At 57.2% G+C, this 21286-nt stretch overlaps 1 protein-coding gene across 20 annotated transcripts in view; it reads left to right on the top strand.

Moving 5' to 3' along the window:
• Positions 1-20355, top strand: part of GRIN1 (glutamate ionotropic receptor NMDA type subunit 1) — a 40351-nt gene extending 19996 nt beyond the window's left edge. For 2 of the 20 annotated variants that reach the window (XM_036393722.2, XM_036393720.2), the window contains 15 exons: positions 1107-1251; positions 1344-1427; positions 2603-2738; positions 3576-3703; positions 3885-4049; positions 4271-4389; positions 5064-5176; positions 5665-5813; positions 6629-6786; positions 7160-7321; positions 8944-9053; positions 10052-10197; positions 11801-12052; positions 12792-12902; positions 15690-16884. In XM_036393722.2, coding sequence (XP_036249615.1) covers positions 1107-1251; positions 1344-1427; positions 2603-2738; positions 3576-3703; positions 3885-4049; positions 4271-4389; positions 5064-5176; positions 5665-5813; positions 6629-6786; positions 7160-7321; positions 8944-9053; positions 10052-10197; positions 11801-12052; positions 12792-12902; positions 15690-15893 — 2182 coding nt within the window. In that variant the 3' untranslated portion in view covers positions 15894-16884. The other 18 variants (XM_036393735.2, XM_036393734.2, XM_036393732.2 and 15 more) reach the window with 15 other exon arrangements.
• Positions 20356-21286: the final 931 nt, after the last annotated feature.

The following is a 21286-nucleotide window of genomic DNA, read 5'->3' as shown; positions in this document are numbered from 1 at the left end:
GGTACCTGGCACCAATTCAGTCCATGTCAACCCATGCTACCCTGGGCAATGCCTAGACAGCTGGGATGTGTGGGCAGGGAATGACTCCAGGAGGAGAAGACTGGGGACCATGGCCTCCTCCAGTCTGGAGCTTGATTCCATGGGTGGAAGTGGGAGAGAAGGGGGTTCTGCCCAGTCAAGGTAGGGGGATATTTCTGTCCCATTTTACCTCAGTGCTGCTGACACGTTTCCTGCTGAGCATTCCAAGGGCTGTGGCATGGCTCCAATGCTGCACACAGGGCTTGGTGGCAGGAGCTGCCCATGCATGGAACAGGCTGCCCTTGGCTGTAGCAAACCCTGGTGCTGTGGATGTGGAGGCTGGAGTGTCACAGATAGGAGCATGTGCCTGTGGGGTGCTGCTGCCAGGGCAGGGGGATCAGCAGGTCCTGCATGCCCTTCCAGACCCCAATCCCTGCATCACTGCAGCTGCTGGGGCCACAGGGGCTGGGCCTTGGTGCAGCAGCCACTCCCTGCAGACTGGGTTCTGTTGAGCATGAGACCTGCAAGGCCTGGAGATGGTTTTAGAGACATTTCTGGCATCCCCTGCAGTGACAGTCTTTGGCATGAGTGAGTCAAAGCTGTTCTTCACAAGTGGCTCAGGCAATCCTTGTGTGTCTCTGCTATCACCTTCCCAAGGTTTGAGGGCTGGTTCTCTCCTTGGTGGTGTTTGTGTGTGCCTGGGCCACTGGCCAGGCTGGGATGGGCAGATGCCAGGCACAGCACCAAAGCTGTAACAATGGGCACACCTCCCAAGGAACCCCAGAGGAAAGTGTCCTTGGGTGCCGTGGGATGGATCATTCCAAAGGGAAATGGCACTGATCTGGTGGAGAACAAGGGGCAATGGCAGTAGATATGGCAGAGAACATTTGGGAAACTGATTCCATCCACCAGGAGGGGATGACCACAGGTCTATGAACAGACCATAGGTGGCCTTGGCCGGACTTGTACAGGGCAGTGAGCTTATGGCAGGGAACTGAGAGGAAGCATTTGTCTTTCTGATGCCTTGTGAGGCACCTCAGGAGCACGGCAGGTGTTCTAGGTTGTCCCAGCTGTGTTTCTCCCCCTAGGGTGTTGATGTCCTCCAAGTACTCAGAGGGTGTCACCGGCCGGGTGGAGTTCAATGAGGATGGGGACAGGAAATTTGCCAACTACAGCATCATGAACCTGCAGAACCGGAAACTGGTCCAGGTTGGGATTTACAACGGCAGCAATGTACGTGCAGGCTGGCCTGGGTGGGGAGGGGTTGGCACTGGAGTGTCCTCCTTGGCCTCATGTCCATCTGCTTCCTCTGGGATCCATCTCAGGTCCTGACCAACGACAGGAAGATCATCTGGCCAGGCGGGGAAACTGAGAAACCTCAAGGCTATCAGATGTCAACCAAGCTGAAGGTAAGAGCAAATGGCATTAGGGGCAGAGCTTCTCTGCTCTCTGTGTGCTGGGCAGTGACTTCATCTGCCTCCCACCTCCATGGCTGCTCTGCAGCTGGCAGCAGGATTTGCAAGGCCAGGAGAGGATATGGGAGAGAAATCTGGAGCATGTTCAAAGCGCAACTTTCCACTGGAGTCAATCTAGATAGGGCAGCAGGCATCCTTGGGTTTGGAAAGAGACAGGTGGGAAGTAGATATGAGAGAAAACAGAATGGAAAGGTGGAGGAACCAGGTGCTCACCATTTTTAATGGGAGCCAGAGGACACCTGTCACAGGTTTGTGAGAAATACAAGGACGGGCTCCTTTGGCTCCTTTGGCTCCTTTGGCCAAGGCATGGTTCAGCTCCATTAGACAGTGCAGAGGCCAGATGGAAACAGATCCACAAGGAGATTAAACCCTCTTGTGAAGGGTGGGCAGATTGGTGGCTGCAAGGCTGATCTCAGGAAATCCCTGAGGAGCTGATGGCCAGAAGCTGGAGGTAACACTGGCAGAAGGTCCCACCAGTCTTGCTTTGCTTCTCATGCTCTTCCTCAAAGTGTCACTCAGCAGCCCCTTCAGTGACTGGATCCCACCTTAGTGACTGGACCCTGGTCAGGCTGATCTTCCCAGTTTGACCATTCATTTGTTGTACTGATCATTTGTCCAGCAAGGGAAATCCCATTCCCACTGGCAGCGTTGTCCCCGCAGAGGTGCTATGGGTACATTGTGATTGCTGCTTTTCTGAAAGGTCCAGGGCAGGACTGAAACACCTGCATTAACTTGGGGCAGTGTCTGGAGCCTCTTTCCAGGCACTAGTCCTGGTTGTGTCTCCCATCAGTCTCCTGTTAGGGAAAGAGATTTTGAGGCTCAGCTGAAAGGGTCACATGAAGGAGGACACTCCTCACCTTGGGTGCAGGGAAAGCAAATATTCTGGGTGTTCTTCTCAGCAACGCTGTGTTAATAGTTGGATTTCATGATCTTAAAGGTCTTTTCCAGCCTAGAGGATTCTCTGATTCCACATACCAAAGCTGCTGGGCTGAGATGGCAGCTGGGGAGGGCACCACAGCTCATGTGGGGAGGGCAGCCCAGCTCCCACCACGGGAATGTAGCTCTGGAGGGAAACACAGACCAGAGGGTGTTTGTGCTTCACCTCACAGATTGTGACCATCCACCAAGAGCCCTTTGTGTATGTGAAGCCCACTCAGGCAGATGGGACATGTAGGGAGGAATTCACCATCAATGGAGATCCTGTCAAAAAGGTTTTCTGCACTGGACCCAATGAGACCATCCCAGGTAACTCAGTCTGCTGGGGACTTCCATTCCAAGAAGGGGTCCCAGGGAAGGTGCTCAGTCACACAGGAGGCCCAGAGGATGAGGCACAGAGAGGTGACAGCACAGCTGGCCCCCAGACACGCCCTCCTTCCCATCAGCTCAGCCTCACAGCAGTTGGGCCCTGGATCCAGGGGTTTGAGCCCAACAGACTCTTTCCCACTGTCTCTCTTCTGGATGGGCTCCAGGGCAGCTTTGAGGGATTGTATCCCGAATTTCTGTCTCCTGACATGTTCCAATTCTCTCTGTCTTGATCTCCAGCAGCAGCAAGGACCCCAAGGCACCTTAGCATGTACTGCACTGACACAGCAGCAGTTTCAAACTGTCACAGAAACTGTGTCAGGATCAGGAGTGAGCACCTGGTGTGGGGTGGGAGCTGCTCAGCAATGCCAGGCTTGCCCAAATCCACCTGAAGGGCATCCCCTTTGCTCATCACACCTTCCTGTGTACAACATCCCCCCAGAGTTGTGTCCTGGGCTGTGTTCAGCCTGCTGGGCTCATGTCAGGACTCCTCCAGCACGTGCACTGAGCCCTCTCCTTGCCCTGCAGTGGGTGGGCAGCACCCCCTCTCAGCCCACCTCACTGGGACATGGCAAAGGAAAGGGACCCCTTTGTCCCCAGCCTGCCCACAGCCCCAGTGCTGGAGGCAGCGTGAGAGGCAGATGGCCCTGAAGGATAACGTGGTTCCATCCCACATGGAGCCAGAGCCGTGGGGTGGCTGCTCTCCCTGGGGACAGGGGGATGCTGTGGGGGTCCCTGGCTGGGGCTGTCCCCACTCATGGCCCCCCTGTCCCTCCCCAGGCCGTCCCACCGTGGCCCTGTGCTGCTATGGCTTCTGCATTGACCTGCTCATCCGCCTGGCAGGCGTGATGAACTTCACCTACGAGGTTCACCTGGTGGCTGATGGTAAATTTGGTACCCAAGAGAGGGTGAGTTTGGGCAGCCTGTGATCTTTCTTTGCCTGTGTCGTGTGTTGAAACACCCCCATGCCCTTCTCCTGAGCAGGGTGGGGTGGAAGGGCAATGCAGGATTCCTAAAAAGTGCAGGGTCCTGGCTGGTGGGGGATGTGTGTCAGGGCAGGGGTCTGACCCAGCCTTGGCTTCCTGGCAGGTGAACAACAGCAACAAGAAGGAGTGGAACGGGATGATGGGGGAGCTGCTGAGCGGCCAGGCTGACATGATTGTGGCTCCCCTCACCATCAACAACGAGCGGGCTCAGTACATTGAGTTCTCCAAGCCCTTCAAGTACCAGGGCCTCACCATCCTCGTGAAGAAGGTATGGGCTGGGTGGGAGCTTTTGTAGAACACGGGAGGTACCCGTTCCCCAGACTGCAGTGCCCAGAGCAGCCCCTGCCATTCCAGGCTCCAGGCTGCTGGTTTTAATGCAGGCTCTTGTCTGCACCAACCTGACCCTTCCTGAGCAGCAGGAGCTTGGGGCAGGGCCCCTGTGGGTGCAGCTGGGGGGTGCCAGCGCTGTTCCCTCTCCTCTGTGTGCAGGAAATCCCCCGCAGCACCCTGGACTCGTTCATGCAGCCCTTCCAGAGCACTCTCTGGCTGCTGGTGGGGCTGTCTGTGCACGTGGTGGCAGTGATGTTGTACCTCTTAGACCGATTCAGGTGAGTGCACTTTGAGCCACTCGGGATCTGGAGGGGACAGGGAGCTGTTCCTGGGAACTATCCCCTGGGTCCCTTGTTTGGGCATGTCTTGCAGCCCTTTGGGGGCCCTCACAGGGAATTAACCCACCTGCTGTGCCCCACCAGCCCTGGGCTGAGGCTCCTGGCCCCTCTGGCTGCCTAAGCTAAGGGATGTGGATATTGGGGTACCCAGCACGTGGGGATGTGGAACACACCTGTCAGACCAGGTGCTGTGCAGATACCTGACCAAGGGGACTGTCAGCTTGTGGGCTCTGAGAGAATTTCCTCTTGGCCTTCCTTGGCCCTGTGGCAGCTCCTCTGAGGGCACCTGTCAGCCCTGTGCCCAGAGGCTTTGATGGCTGATCTGCAGGGAGCCCTCTGTGCTGCAGTGGCAGAGGCTGGAGCAGGCCAGGGTCAGATGATCTTTCTGGTCTGGAGAGAGTGGAATGGGACCAGCAGCAATGTGAGCCAGACAGGGCTGTAGGTCAGCACGGGGATGTGCCAGGCACTGGGACACAACAGGGAAGAGCTGCCTGGGAGCAGGCACAGTCTGTAGGAATGAGTGACAAAGGCTGCACCAGGACACATAGGGCACAGTGGGGAGCCCTGGGAATCAGGGTGAGGGGATGACAAGGGTTCTTCATCTTGTTTTCCAGCCCCTTTGGCCGGTTCAAAGTAAACAGTGAGGAGGAGGAGGAAGATGCCCTGACTCTCTCCTCAGCCATGTGGTTCTCCTGGGGAGTCCTGCTGAACTCTGGCATTGGAGAAGGTGAGTCAGAGCTCACAGCAGGACTGCTCTGCCCTGCAGCCCAGGCTCTGAGCTGGGCAGGCTGGGGGGCAGCCCCTGCCCTCTTCCACAGCCTCCCCCTCTCACATGGTCCCTGTGGGACCTCATTCCCTGGGCCCTCCCTGGAGCAGGCTGGCAGGAGATTTGGTGGTGCTGAGTGTTGCACATTTGTGGCAGTTGTCAGGGCTTCCTGCCAGCCCCAGCCCCGGATGGGAAACAGGGCAGGGAAACTTGGGCTGGATGCCCTGCCCAGGGTTACCCACCCTCTCAGGGTGGCACACAGCATGACCTGGAAGGAGCTGGAGGCTTTTTTTGGTTCAGGCAATGCAGAGGCTCCTTGCACAGCGACTGGCAGAGCAGATAGATGGTGCACATCTGCAGCTGCCATTGGGCTCCTGTGGATTGACACAGCTTTGGCAACCAAGCCAAGCCCTCATGGTGCTGCTCTGATCTCTCCTCTCTCCCTGCAGGTGCTCCCCGGAGTTTCTCTGCCCGTATCCTTGGCATGGTGTGGGCTGGCTTTGCTATGATCATTGTGGCTTCATACACTGCCAACCTGGCAGCCTTCCTGGTGTTGGACCGACCTGAGGAGAGGATCACAGGCATTAACGACCCCCGGGTAATGACCCCTCGCTTGCTTTCCCTTCCCTGGGGCACATAACATGGCTTGTGGCTCCCAGAGCCCTGATTCACCATGGCTGTGATCTGTGCTGGGGGGCCAGACCCAGGGAGCTCTGCCTGGGCTGGTCCTGATGAGTCTGAGCCCTTGCCCTGGGTGGGAATGGACAGACATGGGCAGGGATCAGCAGGAAAACAACCTGCCCAGAAATAGCCTGTCTGCAGTCAAACTGCCTGCCAGTTCCTGGAGAGCCTCCTGTGCCCAACGAGGAAACAATTCATTATGGATGAGTTATAACTAATGAAATTGTCCCTGCGGTGCAGTCAATACTCTCCACATGCCTCAAATCCATTTCCTGCTCTGGCAAGGACACAGCCACAGCTCATCAGCCCAGGCACGCAGGAATGTGCCCTGCAGCAGCACAGACCCACAGCATCCCACACCCTGCAGTGTGCCCTGCCCACGGCACTGCCGGACCCACGGCATCCACCAGGGCTCCTGCACCCTCAGTGCCACCGTGTCCCTGTCCCAGAGCATCCCCTGCCCCAGCACCATGATCCCAGAGCATCCCCTGCTCCCAGAGCATCCCCTGCCCCAGCACCATGATCCCAGAGCATCTCCTGCTCCCAGAGCATCCCCTGCCCCAGCATCATGCTCCCAGAGCATTCACTGCCTGTGGCATCCTCTGAGGAAATCAAGGTCTTCTCTAGAAAACAGGTCCCTGAAGGAGATGGGAGATTAGGAAACAGCTTTGGGGTGAGAAAGTTTTGCTGGTGAAGGACAGAAAACATTGGAGCTCCGTCATGTCCTTTCAGCTGCGCAACCCCTCGGATAAGTTCATCTACGCCACGGTGAAGCAGAGCTCTGTGGACATCTACTTCCGACGGCAGGTGGAGCTGAGCACCATGTACCGGCACATGGAGAAGCACAACTACGAGAGCGCTGCCGAGGCCATCCAGGCAGTGAGGGACAAGTGAGTGGGGCCAGACCCTGCCTGGCCACGCTGGAAGGGCCTCCGGGAGCTCAGCTGGGTGGAGCAAGCAGGGCAAAGGTGGAGGCAGCTGAGGCCAAAGCATGGCTTGATGGGACCTCCCAGCTGGGGCTGGGTGGGATCTGCCCAGTCCTGGTGCGTCCCAGGACTCGGTGGGGAGCACAAGCTCTGCTTGGGGGTGGCACAGTGGGAGTCCTGGCCATGGCCTCCCTTTCTGGCCTCTTTTCTTCCTTCAGTGCAAGGCTGGGTGGCTTCAGTGTTTAAGTTCGGGCTGGGAGCACCCAGGCTGCTCCCACAGAGGCTGCAGACCAGCTGGGCTGCCCAGCCTGACCCATCCATCCTCCTGTGTGTCCAGCAAGCTCCACGCCTTCATCTGGGACTCGGCAGTGCTGGAGTTCGAGGCCTCCCAGAAGTGTGACCTGGTGACCACGGGGGAGCTCTTCTTCCGCTCCGGCTTCGGGATCGGCATGCGCAAGGACAGCCCCTGGAAGCAGAACGTCTCCCTGGCCATCCTCAAGTCTGTACACGGCTCTTGCCTCCAATGCTGCTCGTGCCAGGCACTGCCAGCCTCCCTCCAGACCTCTGCAGGGACAGGGCCGCTGGGGGCTGCCCTTCCATCCTGGCAGAGGACACTGAGCGGCTGGGCTGGGCACCCACAGCCCCAGCTCTGGCTCACAGGGCTGGGGAACAGCAGGGAGCTGGAGGGAGGCAGAGCAGGGCAGGGAGCAGAGTCAGGGCCAGCCAGGGCTGTAGGCAATGTGGGCAGAGAGCAGCAGGGCTGTGTGAGCAGCCTGTCCAGCACAGGTCTGTGTGAGCAGGGTGTGGGAGCTGCCATCACCCTGCTCCTCCCTCAGGGCTCAGCCTGTCCCACAGCACTGCACTGCCCTGGCCTGGTCATGCAGGGTTCTGGCTCCATGGCGGTACACTGGGATATGTCTGAGTCCAAGGCTTTTACAGCAGCACCAACCTGCAGTGTGGGGTGTCACAGTCAGCCTGATATTATGGGTGAACAGGGATTTCCTTGTATGGCTTTGGCAATGCCACACTCATTGCAGACAGAGAAATGTCACGGTGGAGAAACAGGCAGCAGGGAAAGAGCAAGTGAAGGGAGGGGAGTCCTGGGAGATTCATTTTAGGAGAGACAGTGTCAGGAGCCACGAGGGTCCTGCCCAAGATGCAGAGCTGAAAGGCGTGAAGGAGAATGGTCAGGATGTGGAAGATGGGCAAGACCCAGGGAGCCATGGTCCCTATCTGTGGGATGATCTTAACATGGTGAGGGTGGCAGCAGGACAGATGGGACTTGGGACCAGCACGTGAGAAGCCTGAAGAAGCCACAGGAGTCCTCAGTATCCTCCTGGGAGAAGGTGGGGAAGCCCAGGGCTACAGATGGCCCAGGAAGGTGGTGGGGGTGTACCAGGAACAAGAGGGAGGAAAGTGCAGGGAGCCTGTGGTGGGATCTGTGCTCTGTGCCCACTCCATCCCCACGAGCTGTTCAGGCAGGTACTGCAAGGACATGGCTTGTGTCCTCCCAGGCTGTGACACCGAGCTGTGACACCGAGCTGTGACACTGAGCTGTGTCACCAAGCTGCTGGGGTGTCCCAGCCCTCACTGTGCACTGCAGGCAGCAGTGCTCTGGCCTAGAGGGTGCTGGGGGTCACCAGAAAGGACTGGGGTCCATCATTGCCTGGGCTCCAAGTGGCCCTGGTAGGCAGAGGAACCATGCAGGAGGGAAATGGTAGATGTGGTTCATGTCCACTCCCTGCAGCCTTCTCCAAGAGCTCTTGGAGCACTGATAGCTCTGTCTTTCCTTGGGAGCACACCTTCCCCATGGCTTACACGTGGCTCTTTTGGCAGCAGGCACTGGCCCAGGGCTGCTGCAGGGGCAGTGGGGAGCTGTGGATGCCTGCTCACAGCACTCTGATGTGTGTGCCCACGCAGTGCTGGCAGCCCCTGCACACAGCCCACACACACCTGTGCAAAGGTGCACACACACAGCCAGCACATCCCTGCTTCCTGTGCTAGGAGATGCAGGCAAGCCCAGAGCCCTAGGATGGAGGGCACGAAGGCACAGAGTGTGTGCCCCAGCTGCCTGTGGCTGGTCCCCAGTGACTGCCCTGTCCTGTCTCCTTGTGCTTGCAGGTCTCACGAGAACGGCTTCATGGAGGATTTGGACAAGACTTGGGTGAGGTATCAAGAGTGTGATTCCCGTAGCAATGCCCCAGCAACACTCACCTTTGAAAATATGGCAGGTTTGTTCTGCAAACCTCTTTTTCCCCCTTCACTGGGTAGCCTGCTTTTGCTCAAGACATCCTCCCCGGGGTTCTCCTCTAAGGCCAAATCTCTGCTTCTTCTGGATTTGTGCTTTCCTAGTGCTGGGAGGCTGCTGAGGTGGGCTCCATTCCCACCCTGCTCAGAGCAGTTCCACAAAGCTTCCCCCACCTTCCCTGGGTGCCCTTCTTGCCAGTGGGGCTGTGTGTGAGCATGGCTCCCCCCCTTGCCCTGGCCAAACTGTGGCTGTCACAGTGCCATCAGAGCTGGCACCACTGCAGAGAGGAGAACAGAACCTCGGGGGAGGCAAGTGAGAGCCCTGCTGCAGGAGGGGGCTGGAGGCCAAGGGCAGACCCCAGTCCTGAGGAGCCCTGGGCAGGACCAGAACAAGGATAATTGATAGAGAGGGGTTTTCATCTTGCAAAGACTGTGAGAACCCTGAGACAGGCTCTCCCTTTGCACTGAGGTGGTGCTGCTGGTCCTACAGCCAGACAATGCAGTGATGAGGGATGAGGGGTGTGGGATGGGACCCCATCTGCACCAGCACGCTGGCCAGTTACAGGCGATGGAGAAAAGGGGTATTTTGCTCTATCTCCTCAAACACCACTCCAGAAATGTCAGCCCCAAGGGCTGCAGGCATCCAAGGACAGCACAGAGTTCTGTGCACAGCTGTGCTTCCTGATGAGCACCAGGGATGGGTTCTGGTGCAAATGGCCCCACGGTTCTGGGGTTGGGGAGTGCCCTGTGGCTTGCTGTGCCTGTCCCCAGCAGTGCTGCTGCTCAGTGCCCTGTGCCCCCCCAGAGCTGGCACTGACACCCCTCAGTGCCCAGGCTGTGTTCCCCTCCCGGCCCTCCAGGACTGGGGGGATGGCAGGGGGACCCTGGGGTGGCAGATGCTCCCACTGCTGAGCGTGATGCAGAGAAATGAGGGGTGGTGTTGCAATTCCAGTGCCCCCTGTAACTTTCCTGCTTATTTCAGGTGTGTTTATGCTGGTGGCTGGAGGTATTGTTGCCGGGATATTTTTAATATTCATAGAGATAGCTTACAAAAGGCATAAGGACGCGCGGAGGAAGCAGATGCAGCTGGCGTTTGCGGCCGTTAATGTGTGGAGGAAAAACCTGCAGGTAGGACAAACCGTTTTTAGAGCAAATCTCCACCAGGTGCGTTTTCCATTCCTTCACCAAATCAGTGAATGCAGAGCTGTGGATTAGCATGGGGCCCTCTGTCCCCCACCCCACCCCCCGTAGCTCCAGCTGGGTTAATCGGTGCCTGTTAAGCTGTAGGGTAGTGTCCCTGCCTTTTCCCCGGGAGCTGCCCCTGCCCGATGCCGTCTCTCCCAGCAAAGCTCCAACAGGGCAGAGGCCTGGCCCAAACACCCCCAGTGGAGCTTGGGATGGGGACTTTGCTCTGCTGGGGGCCACGTGCCAGAGGCACACCTTGCCCTGGCTGAGCAGGCAGTGCCAGCACGGCTCCTTGCAGGTTCTGCCCTGCAGCCCGGCTCCAGCCGCGCTCAGCAGCAGATCGGAAGGTCAGCCTGCTGCCACTGACCATCCCTGCCCGGTGCTCAGGTGGAGGAATGCTCCAAGGATAGTTTCCATCACCTCCCCTTCCCTGCCTGCTCTGCAGCAGCATGGTAGCCCTTGCCATACCCAGGACCAACTCCAAAAAGAGGTGGTGCGTGCTCTTGTCCTTTGGAGACAAGGACATCTCCCCACACAGGAGCCAGCAGTGCCGGTCCCTGTCAGTGCCAAGCCTCCCTTGGTCTCCATTAATGGGCCTGTTGCTCTCCCAGGCTTCTCCTGCTGCTGGAACATCTCTGTGCCGCTCAGGCAGGGAAGGCCAGGAGGGTCAGAGGTGCCTGGCAGTGACACTGAGCCGTGGGCACATCTGTGGGCCACCAGCCTCACAATTCCCTTCCCCTGCTGCTTTTGGGGCTGAGCCCCACAGTGCCCCTGACCCCAGTGTAGGGCAGCTGGAGGCTCTGTCTGAGTTGCCCGGGCTGTTTTTTCCCTTGGGGAAGCGCAGCGGCGTTCACTGAGCGAGAGCTCCTTTAGGTGGCTAAAGGACACTGCTGCTCACAGCAGAGCCAGCCAGACAAAGAGAGAGGAGGAGGCTCGGGGAGCCCCGAGGAGCCCGGCGGGGCCCTGGGGAGCAGCGCTGGCTGGGGCTGTGGGGGGGCTGCCCGAGAGCAGCGAGGGGAGCACGAGGCCGGGCTGCTGCATCCTGAGAGCTCGCTGGGTTCAGTTCACCGGAAAGAGTCTCGGAAAAGCCATTTCTCAATTTTTTTTCTCCTTTTTTTCCTTTTTTTTCCTTTGCTTCCAAAAAGCAGCAGCACCAAGGGGGTTAAGGCTGCTGGGACAGAGCACACTAGTCGCACTGCCATTTTTCACTTGCCAACCTTCTAGAAAATACTGCACTGGGTCCTTGGGCAGAGTCTGTGGGACTGTGAGCAAAGCATGCTGCCCTGTGGGGGTAAACAGCCTCATGGTAAAGAGCCGTTTGACATTGTAAGACTTTTCCACAGGAGGAAACGTCAGAGCACTAGTATCTGGTACATTGCTAGAAGGTAGGCAAGTGGAAAGATTTATTTGTTAAAACAAACAAACAAAAATAATGGTTTTTGGGATCACAGTTTTGCCATGGCTATTTCCTGAGATGCCATGGAAGAAAAAGACATTTCATTCCATTCATCTTGCTTTCCTTTCCGTTTGTGCATGTCCGCAAAAGAGAGAACTGAGAAGGAGGAGCAAATGTATCCCCGAGCATGCTCTACGCACCAGCGGGATACATTTTGGTTACCCCCGTGCGGTAGCAGAGCCAGACCTGGTCACTCCGTCCCCCGTCGGCAAGGTCACACTCATTGGCACCAAAGCAATTGGGGAGGACTCGTTGCCAGCGCCCGGCGCCGAGCGCGGCCGGGCCCCCCGGCCCGCGGCCCCCGCACCATGGCGGCTGGTGCTCCCAGCCTGCGCCAACCAGGTCCGACTCGCTAACTCCAACGCCTACATTTTTCAGTTCTGTTTCTCTTTGAGTTCATCCCGACCCGACGACATCATGGCACTAACGCTTTGCTTCCTCCCTTTCTTTTCCTTTGTAATTTTTTTTTTTTTGCTTTTCTTTTTCTTCCAGTTTCCTTTTTGGTTTTTAGCCTGTTTTACTTTGGAAAACAAACCAAACCACCACCAACAACCACGTTCGGCTTTGCACAACTGCATCATTTGAATTTTTGAACACATTTTTTTTACAGAATATTCATACAATGACTTCTCTTTCAATGCAGTCCTCTCTCTCTCTTGTGGCACTAGGATTCAGCCTCAGAAAAGGCCCTGAGCACTTTTTTTTTTAGTAGTAGGTGCAGCATCTCACGTCTCGGTCCAGCCAGGCTAGCGGTGGAAGCGAGGGGCAGGGCGCCAGGCAGAGCATCCCCAGGAAGCGAGGTCAGCTGTGCCGGCCTGGCTGCAGACACCAGGAGAGCAGGGCTGCCTCCCAGAGGGGTTCCCAGCGCTCCAGACGCGAGGCCGGCCCCCCATAGCTGTAGCAGTGTGGTGGCTGTGCCGTAGCCCTGGCTCACGGAGGCCCTTGGAGGACTGGGAGTGGCAGAACACCTCCAGTAGCTTTCTCACCTAAATGAAGGCCATGACACGGGGCAGTATTCAAATAGATTTAGAGTTTCCAACAACACACTAGAGATCTAATTACTTATACATATTCATTTTAGGATAGAAAAAGTGGTAGAGCAGAACCTGACCCTAAAAAGAAAGCCACTTTTAGGTCCATCACCTCCACCCTGGCCTCCAGCTTCAAGAGACGTAGGTCCTCCAAGGATACGGTAAGAGGAAGAAGAACAATTCTGCCCTCTCTCTTTCTCTCTCTTTCTCTCTTCTGCCATCCCATCGACTGCCACACACCCATCCCGAAGCTGCCAGTGTACATGCATAGCTCATGTTCGTCACCAGTCAGTCAGTCAGTCAGTGAGTCAGTCATCCCGTGTACCTGAAAGGATGCTGGGATCCTGGAGGGCAGGCAGGAGGTGGCTTGGAGTCCTGTGATGAGTTGGGAGATGCAACCGAGTTTTTGTTTTGTTTTTTTGTTTTCTTTTTGCCTGGATGATTTCTGATGTTCCTCTCTGTGCTTCGCTCACCTTACCGGTGCTGACCTCTTGAAACTGATGACATTTTTTCTTTTTTTTTTTTCTTTTTTCTGTTCCTAAGTGTTCCTGTACCTGTTTGTCATTGTATGCCTAAAAACAATCACCCCGATTTAATTTGGGCACCGTGTCACCTCACCAAGAGCCATGCGTGTCACACTCTCTACATGTGATTTTTGTTTGTGACAATTAGCATTCGGAATAGTCCTCGCACAGGAGTGACAGCTGTCTCTGGTTATCATCAGCAGTAATGCAGCTCTAGAAAAGAGACAAAAAGGCTCCAAAGAGGAGGTTGTTAAAGACCCAGCCTTGGTTCAAACTTGTGTTTTCCGCTGCTCTCACATAACCAGAGAAAATTTCCAAATTGCTGCCTCTAAAGCCAGCTGTTTCCAAATGTGCAAATGTGTCTGCTCGTGCTGGAGCTTCAGACACTTCAGCGTCAGGTTGGGCTGTTGGTCTGTCGGACTGAGCCGTGTCCCTCTGCATGTCGCCGTCTGTTGTATGACACTCTGCACTGTGGCTACTCTGTTGTCTCGTGTGGCAGCGCCCGCTGCGTTTTGCTGCCCGACCTCCTGGCGCGCCGGGCTTGCCAAGATCCCCTCCCCGGGGCGACCGGCGGCTTTGTGCCGGGTTTGCCCAGAGCAGGTCCCCGCCAGGCTGCCCGAGGCGCAGCGGGGACGGGGGGACGGTGGCAGCGCGGGGAGATGTGGCCCCCGTGGCGGGGTGCCCGTCCCCAGACGCAGGCTTGGGCGCCTCGGGGACAGCATGTGGTATCGCAGGGGGTCTCGGGGCCACGGCTGTGTATGAGAAATGGAGGAGGCTGCCCTTGACACCAGCGCAGGCTCCATACCAAGAAGCTCCTGGAGCACCCCTGGAACGCGGCCCTGGGGACAGCTGAGCCCTCGGCCGGGCTCGACTGCCACCATCTCACACAAAGTGCTCCTCTCGCTGTCACCTCGAAGCCTGGAAGTCATGGGGGAACCACCCACACTCTTCCCACTCATCATCTGTACCCCCAGGGAAGATGGGTATCCCTGTCATCTCCTGTGCTGCTTCTGTGCTCCCTGGGTGGCACCTTGTCCCAGTAATGCCCCCATGTCTGGGGTCCCCTCTCCCCACTGCTGCACCCCCGAGCAGCTCTCCAGGGAGGTCACAGGGTGTGTCTTTGTGGCCTGAGCCATGACCGGGGCAGAGGAGACAGAAATGGGTGGGTGGTGCAGGGGGTGGTGCAAGAGTGAGGAGGAGGAGGAGGGACAAGTAGAATGCAGAGAAAATAGAGAGGAGAAAAATTGGCAGAAAGATCTGCATGTGCTGAGTAGACCCCCATGTTCTGTTGTGTTTGAACTACTTCACATGTAGGAAACCAAGGAATCCTGCCCTGGGAGAGCAGCAACATGATGGTGCCCTGGGCACCCGGGGGAACCAGTGCCACCGGTGAGCAAAGGAGAGGGAAGAACCCAGGAAAAATGGGGCAGCTGGTGTGTGGCACCCCTGGTAACCCCCACATTGCTCCTTCTTCAGGGAATCATCCTGGTCCTGGTCCTGGTCCTGGTCCTGATCCTGCTCCATAGTGTGGCATCCATCCTACACCAACCAGCCCACAGCCCTCTCTGCCCCCAATGCCCTGAGCTGAGCAGGCCCAGTGCCCACCTGCACCACAGGTCCCATGGATGGGCAATGGAGCTCTTCTCTCCCCTTCCTTGGGGTCCAGCACAACACAGGGCTCCCCATGTTTGGGTCCCAGTCATGCTCTTCTTGGTACATTGTTCATTGCAAGTAGTGGAGGGATATGACCCCACCCATCCCAGAAGATGGTCCCCACTTTGGGGGCAGCTGCACAGTCAATTATTCCCCACTGCTCTGAAGCCTGTCACAATGTTCTGCCTGCCACGGGGTGCCATGGCCAGGCTCCCAGGACACATTCCCCAGAGAACTGGGCTAGCTGGGTCAAGAACAGGCCAATGGGGTGAACATCCAAGCCAACATGGCCAACTTGGAGGCTAGCAGCTATGGCAGGAGGTCCGTGGTGGAGCGAGCTTTGTGGTGATGTTGGGCAGACCTGCTGGTTGCTCTGCAGGGTGAGCAGCTAGCGGGAATGGGGTGCTGCCACCAGCTCATGTCACAGCCTGTGCTCGGTGACCTCCACTTCCATGCAGCAGCCCTGGCTCAGAGACCCCAACGCCCTCCTGCTGGAAGGCCCCATGAGTCCGTAGCATGCTGGGGCACGTTGCCTGGGGTCCTTGTAAAGACAAGAAAGCAGCGAGATGCTCTCTTTCATGATGCTCAGCAGAGCTGCAGGCCCACACCAGGTCTTAGATGGGCAAGGCTGGAGAGCCCTTGGGGCTGGAAGGCCAGGCTGACCCCAGCCCCACGGGCTCTCCTGGCTAGCGAGCGAAAGACGCAGACCTGGCGGCCTTGCTTCTTTCCTTTCCGTTGTCGGGAGTTTTAAAAATGGATTCTGCTCTGCAGCCCTGCAGAATGGTCCCTCAGGAGTGCCAGAGAGACAGGCTGGCACCATGGAGCCAAGACAGCCCTGGGAAGCTTCCACCCCACTCTGAACGTCCTAGCGCCCACCATCACCCGAGCTGCACAGCCTCTCCGCGGCACATCATCCCCACCGCCCCAGGAGGAGATGCATGTGTTCCCCATAGGCAGCTCCTGCAACTCGAGTAGCACTGGCAGAGCTGACGTGTCCATCCATCGCAGCCACCCACGATACTGCAACCCCACAGACGCCATGTGAGACGCATAAACCACACAGACACCTCCGAGCCGGCACATTGCGTACAGACACGATCGAGGTGCACAGGTCCCTTAGCCCCCCGCATCGCCAGCCCCCGCAGAGCCACACTGCCAGCCCCAGCCCCCGTGACACAGCAGTGACACACGGCCCGCGGCACCGCCCCGCCGTGGGCATGGTGCCGGGGCTGGGCGACAACCGAGGGGCTTCCTGGAAAAGGTCACCTTTTCAGTGAAGGATCAGCTGTCCCAAAGCCAAATGCTTCTTGGCTGAGAAAGAGCCTAGTTTTTGGCCCAAAAGAACCAAAAGTAGGTCAAAGACAACTAAGACAACTTTTTTTTTTTTTTTCCCTAAAGGGAAGTTGATATTTTCTACAGCAAGATCGCATTTAGCTGGAATCCTAATTTTTAATGGAAAAAAAACCACAACAACAAACTAAAATTCTTCCAGAAAATCTTCCACCAGCCAGGGACTACCATATGAGCCCAGTTAGGTTGAAGTCATTTTTAAAGACATTAAGTTCTTGTCTATATTTTCTTCCTGGTTGTCATTTAAAGTTTTTGGTGCCTTCACTTCACTTCCATACCTTAACATGTTTGAGTCTCTTCTACGGTTAATATTGATTAATTTCTTGGCTTTATAATGTTTGGTTTGGGGATTATTGCACCATCCCTGTAACATAATTTACCTTAAATTACTGATATGTGCTTCTAGCATTAGTCCTACTTTAACATAGTTTTGATATGACCGTTTTCTTGCTTTTTTTTCTTTTCCTTTTTTATTTTCATTTTAATTTTTATTATTAAAAATTGCATGCATGAACTTTACACACAAAAAAAAAGTAAATGAGAATGTTACCCTGTGATAACTCTGTGATTGGAGGAGATATGCTTTCAAATCAAAAGCCATGCTCTTGTATTTTAATTTTTCTGGCCAGATTGCCCATTTCGCTTGGTTGTTTTAGCGTTTCCCACCCCCAGAGCTGTGCAGAGAGGCCAGAAGGCCCCAGCCTGCCCTGCTACACCACCACAGCAGCCACATGCACACGTGCACCGAGGCACACGCACTCACACAGGCACACTCCGCTTCTTCCACCCCCCCTTACATCAGGATGTTTAACAAAGGACCTTTCTTCTACCCATTCATTTTTGTATCTCCAGTTCCTCCTTCTCCTCCACCAGTGAGTCACAGCCTCTCCCCTTTCCCAGTAACCTCTCCTCCCTGCCGGAGTCAAGCCCCATCCCACAAAGCACACACCTCCCGGCAGCTCTGCCATGGAAACACTGCATTTAGCTGGAATCCAAATTTTTCATGAGGAGGGGGTGGCTGCACCCGATTTTGGGAGAGAGGGGTGTTTTTTGGTGGGCTGCTGAATAGCCACAAAAAGCTCCCCCCAGGGCAGCAGAGTAACATCAGGATGGCCCCAGCCACTGTCTGTGCCGACAGGCAATGGCTGAGCTGTTGCCCCTTAGCAAGGCAAGGCCATGGCCAGGAATTCCCAGAGGCTCCATTGGAATCTTAGCCAGTGCCCTAAGTGGCAGAGTGATCCCCTGAGAGGTGGCAGGTGATCTCCTGAGAGGCTCCCTGGGTGTCAGCGCGTCTCCGCTCAGCACTGGAGAGACGGGAGCGCGCTGGCTCCTGGCCCTGCCCCAGCTGCTCCCACCGAGGGGTCCCAGGAAGCACAAATCTGGGCTGGGCAGGGCAGCCCACGCAGCCCATGCAAGGCTCAGGGGTGGCAGGAGGCAGGGTGTGCAGCACACAGGGTAGCCACAGTGCCAGAGCTGCCAGCAGCGCCGCGAAGGCCACGGCCACCATTGACCAAAGCAGGGCAGGTGAAATCCGTCACCGAGGAGCCCCCCTGGAGCCCCTCAGAACATCAGCCCTCCTGGGCAGGGTGGTGCAAGGGCTGGGAAAATGTCACTGGAGAGGATCTGTGCTGCAGTACATGAGACCCACAGAGACCCTTTCCTGCCCTGGCACTGGATTAAGACCCCAGAGAGCAGCGCAGGATGCTCCAGCCTACAGAGTTTCCAGGTCAGGGTTTGGAGTTTGGAGAGTGGAGCTGGGAGAGGAAGGGAGTTTGGAAGGAGGAAGGGAGGAAATAACTGCCCCGCTGTAAATTCCTGCCTGGGGAGGAAGGACATTTTTTCTTGCCCATTGATGGGTATTTCTGCTCTGCCCCCTACTTCCTGATGGGGCTGCAGCAGGGGAGGGCTCTCCCATGGCCCCTCCCATGCCAAGCCCCTCCATCTGCAAGGAGCTCGGAACCCCAAATCCAGACCACATCCCCAACACAGGCCATATTTTCACATTAGCAATCAACGCCACACTTTATCACAAACCAACCACACCACACATCTCACCTGCATGAAAGGATAGTCACAGCAGGGTCATTCAAGCAAGGAGGTGAAACGCCCTGGCCTCAAAGCACAGCTTGATCTGGCACCAGAGAGGTGCCAAAACCCAGCCAGACCCTCCAAACACAGGTTCAGGCGTGGGCTGGGCTGATGAGTCACAGGCTTTGTCTTGTAGCCCTCCCAGAGCAGAGAGGGCCTGGCTCAGCGGGTGACGTGGCAGCCACGCTCTGCAGAAGCTGCACTGCGCTCCTGGGTGTCCCCTCTGCCCAGCTCCAGGGTGCTTGGAGAGCGTCTGCAACGACCTCTGCACAAGCGTGGATGGCACTGGGAAGGGAACCTCAGCCAGTAGCAGCTTTCAGGGCGTTGCTTCACCCCCAAGAGATATCCTGTAGGGACACATGGGATAGAAGTGGCAGCGGGGACAAGTGCCAGAACTGCCTAACACTCCTTTCTCTTTGTCTGTCTATTTGTGTGTTGCAGCAGTATCACCCCACCGACATCACCGGCCAGCTCAACCTCTCCGACCCCTCAGTCAGCACTGTGGTGTGACCTTCTCCCCAAGGGCCATCAGTCCTTGCCCAACCCAGTAGGAAGGCACAGCCAGGACTGCCTTTCAAGGGACACTGATGGGTTCTTCTGGGTGAGATGGGAGGAAAGCATCCTTCATCCATACACGGTGACTCCATTGTATATCTCCCTCCCTTCCTAGGCCTGCTGCCATGCTCGTGCCCCAGGAAGCACGGCAGAACCAGGACAAGGTTTGGACTTCACTGTACAGAGATAATTGCTTCCAAACAGTGCCACAATGATCAGAATTGCCACTGACTGGCTCTGTGCAAGGGGAAAGGACTGCAGAAGGCACACGGTGCCTGCTCTCCCACGGTAGCAGGGAAGAGCTGGTGCTAGACCACAAACCCGTGCTTAACCTCACAGGCTGCAGCCTTCTGAGCACACACAGCCCCTCAGACGTGTGCTCCACCACCTGGAGGGCTCCACGGTCCAGTGCAGCCGGAACAGCCAGCTCCTGGTGTGGCAGGTTGGGCACATGTTCCTGCTGTGCCGAGAGACCCTCCCGGCTGCTGCAGGGGCTGGAAGATGTGTGCTCTGCTCCTTGCAGGGGATGGACCCTCTTCCCTTTCCCCCCATCGTCCCGTGGCTGTGACTTGGTTCCCGTCCGTGGTCTGGTAGCAGCAGGAGAGCTCCCGCCCTGCAGCCCTCACCCCTGAGCTACTCGCGGTACTCCGGAGCCCTGGAGTGCCGCCAGCCGAGACCCCGGCTCCCACCTCTCCTGCACAGAAACATCCCCAGGACCTGGCCACGGCCAGCATGTAGCACTCACACAGCAGCTCTCCTGGCCAGGAATTCTCCACGGGAAATGGCTCTGGATGGTTGCACTGACCTCTACCCCAGCTCCACACTGCCTCAGCACCAGCAATGCAAGGAGAGATGCTGCTGGCTGGTCCCGGCTCGCTGCGCTGCTGCAGCGGCCCCCCAGCCTGTCTGCACCGCCGGGGCACCAGGGCCAGCGCTGGCGGCTCCCCTGCCACCCTCACCTGCAGTTCAGCTTGCCAGCAGCTCCCGCGGCAGCCCTGCAGCCCCAGCTCACGGACACGTGGAAAGCAGCTCCCAGTTCGGGAGAAGGAACCGAACGGGCCGGGCTCACCCCGTCCCTCCCCGCACCGTCCTCCCCTCGGGCCCACACGGCCACCCCGAGCATCCTCCCCGTGGGCAGCGGGGGTGAGCAGCGTCTCCTGCCAGCGGAACACCCAGCTGCAGCGTGGTACCCAGCCCCGGCGGCACGGACTGCCCTGCCCCGGCCCCAGGCTGCCCCCGCGGGCAGCAGCCCCGCGGGCAGGATTTCACATGGCAGCTGAGGTCTGTGAGCATCGTCCCACCGACTGCTGTGGCTCCATCATGTTCATCTAGCTCCAGCTGAGAAATCGGACCCATCCTACTTTATACGTCAATGTTACATTAATACCAAGTTTTTGCAAGAGCTCAGTAAAGTCTAGACTGGATCATGAAGTGGTTTATTCCAGAGCTGTGTGCCTCTTTCTGTCTCTGACCTCTGGCAAAGCTGGCGGGGAGCCCTGTGGTGAATCAGAGCCTCACCCAACCCTGTGGCAGGGTCTGCAAACAGTGGAGGGACAGGAAGGGATGGAGAAACCAGGAGGGAGAAAGGCCAGGGGCTATAGAGGAGACTGGGAGGGAAAGGGCATCCCCATCCTGGGATACTCAGGTGACAGAGAGCCTGCAGCGAGGAGATGCGGACAGCATGGAGCTGTCCAAACACCAGCACCAGGGCAGCTGGCCCTGTCCCACCTCCATCCTGGGAAAAACTGTCCCCTGCCACTGTGGGCTCCATCTCCTGGGAGCCAGCCTTTGGGAAGCGGGGATGGACTGCAGGGATGAGGGCACTGGGGAAGTCCCCATACATCAGCCCATCCATAGGAAGGTCCATCAAGGGATCTCCAAAATAGGAAGGTCCCCCAGGGCTGAACTGAAGCAACATCACCCACCCACAGCATCTTCCCTTTGTGCTGAGACCTCCAGCCCAGCCTCCGTGGCGGCTGAGCCTCAGGATGGTCTGAGGGAAGGAGCAGGGGTCAGGTGGCCGTGCAGGATGACAAACAAGGTCCCACCTCCATATGGGAAGCCCAGGCCTTCCTGGGAATAACTGAACCCTCTCTACAGAGGGTCTGGGAGAGCTGGGATTGCTCCTGGGACAGGCAAGACGACGATCCTGGCAGAGGTCCTGCAGCCCTCCCAGGAGCAGGGCTGGCAGCACTGGAGCAGCTGTGCAGGGAGGAAGCAGGGATCTGGCCATGTGGCAGCACGTGGGGCTGGCTTCTCTCTTAAAAATAAAAACAGGAGCAAGCCACCACTGAGGTGACACCTGGTTTATTCATGTGTGATTCATTGAACCCTTGCCAAGAGCCTGCTGAAGGATGCACTGACTCCTGCCACAG

The sequence above is a fragment of the Molothrus ater genome, chromosome 20 (genome assembly GCF_012460135.2).
Source record: "Molothrus ater isolate BHLD 08-10-18 breed brown headed cowbird chromosome 20, BPBGC_Mater_1.1, whole genome shotgun sequence".
Lineage (NCBI taxonomy): Eukaryota > Metazoa > Chordata > Aves > Passeriformes > Icteridae > Molothrus > Molothrus ater.
This window is presented reverse-complemented; position numbering and strand designations above follow the sequence as displayed.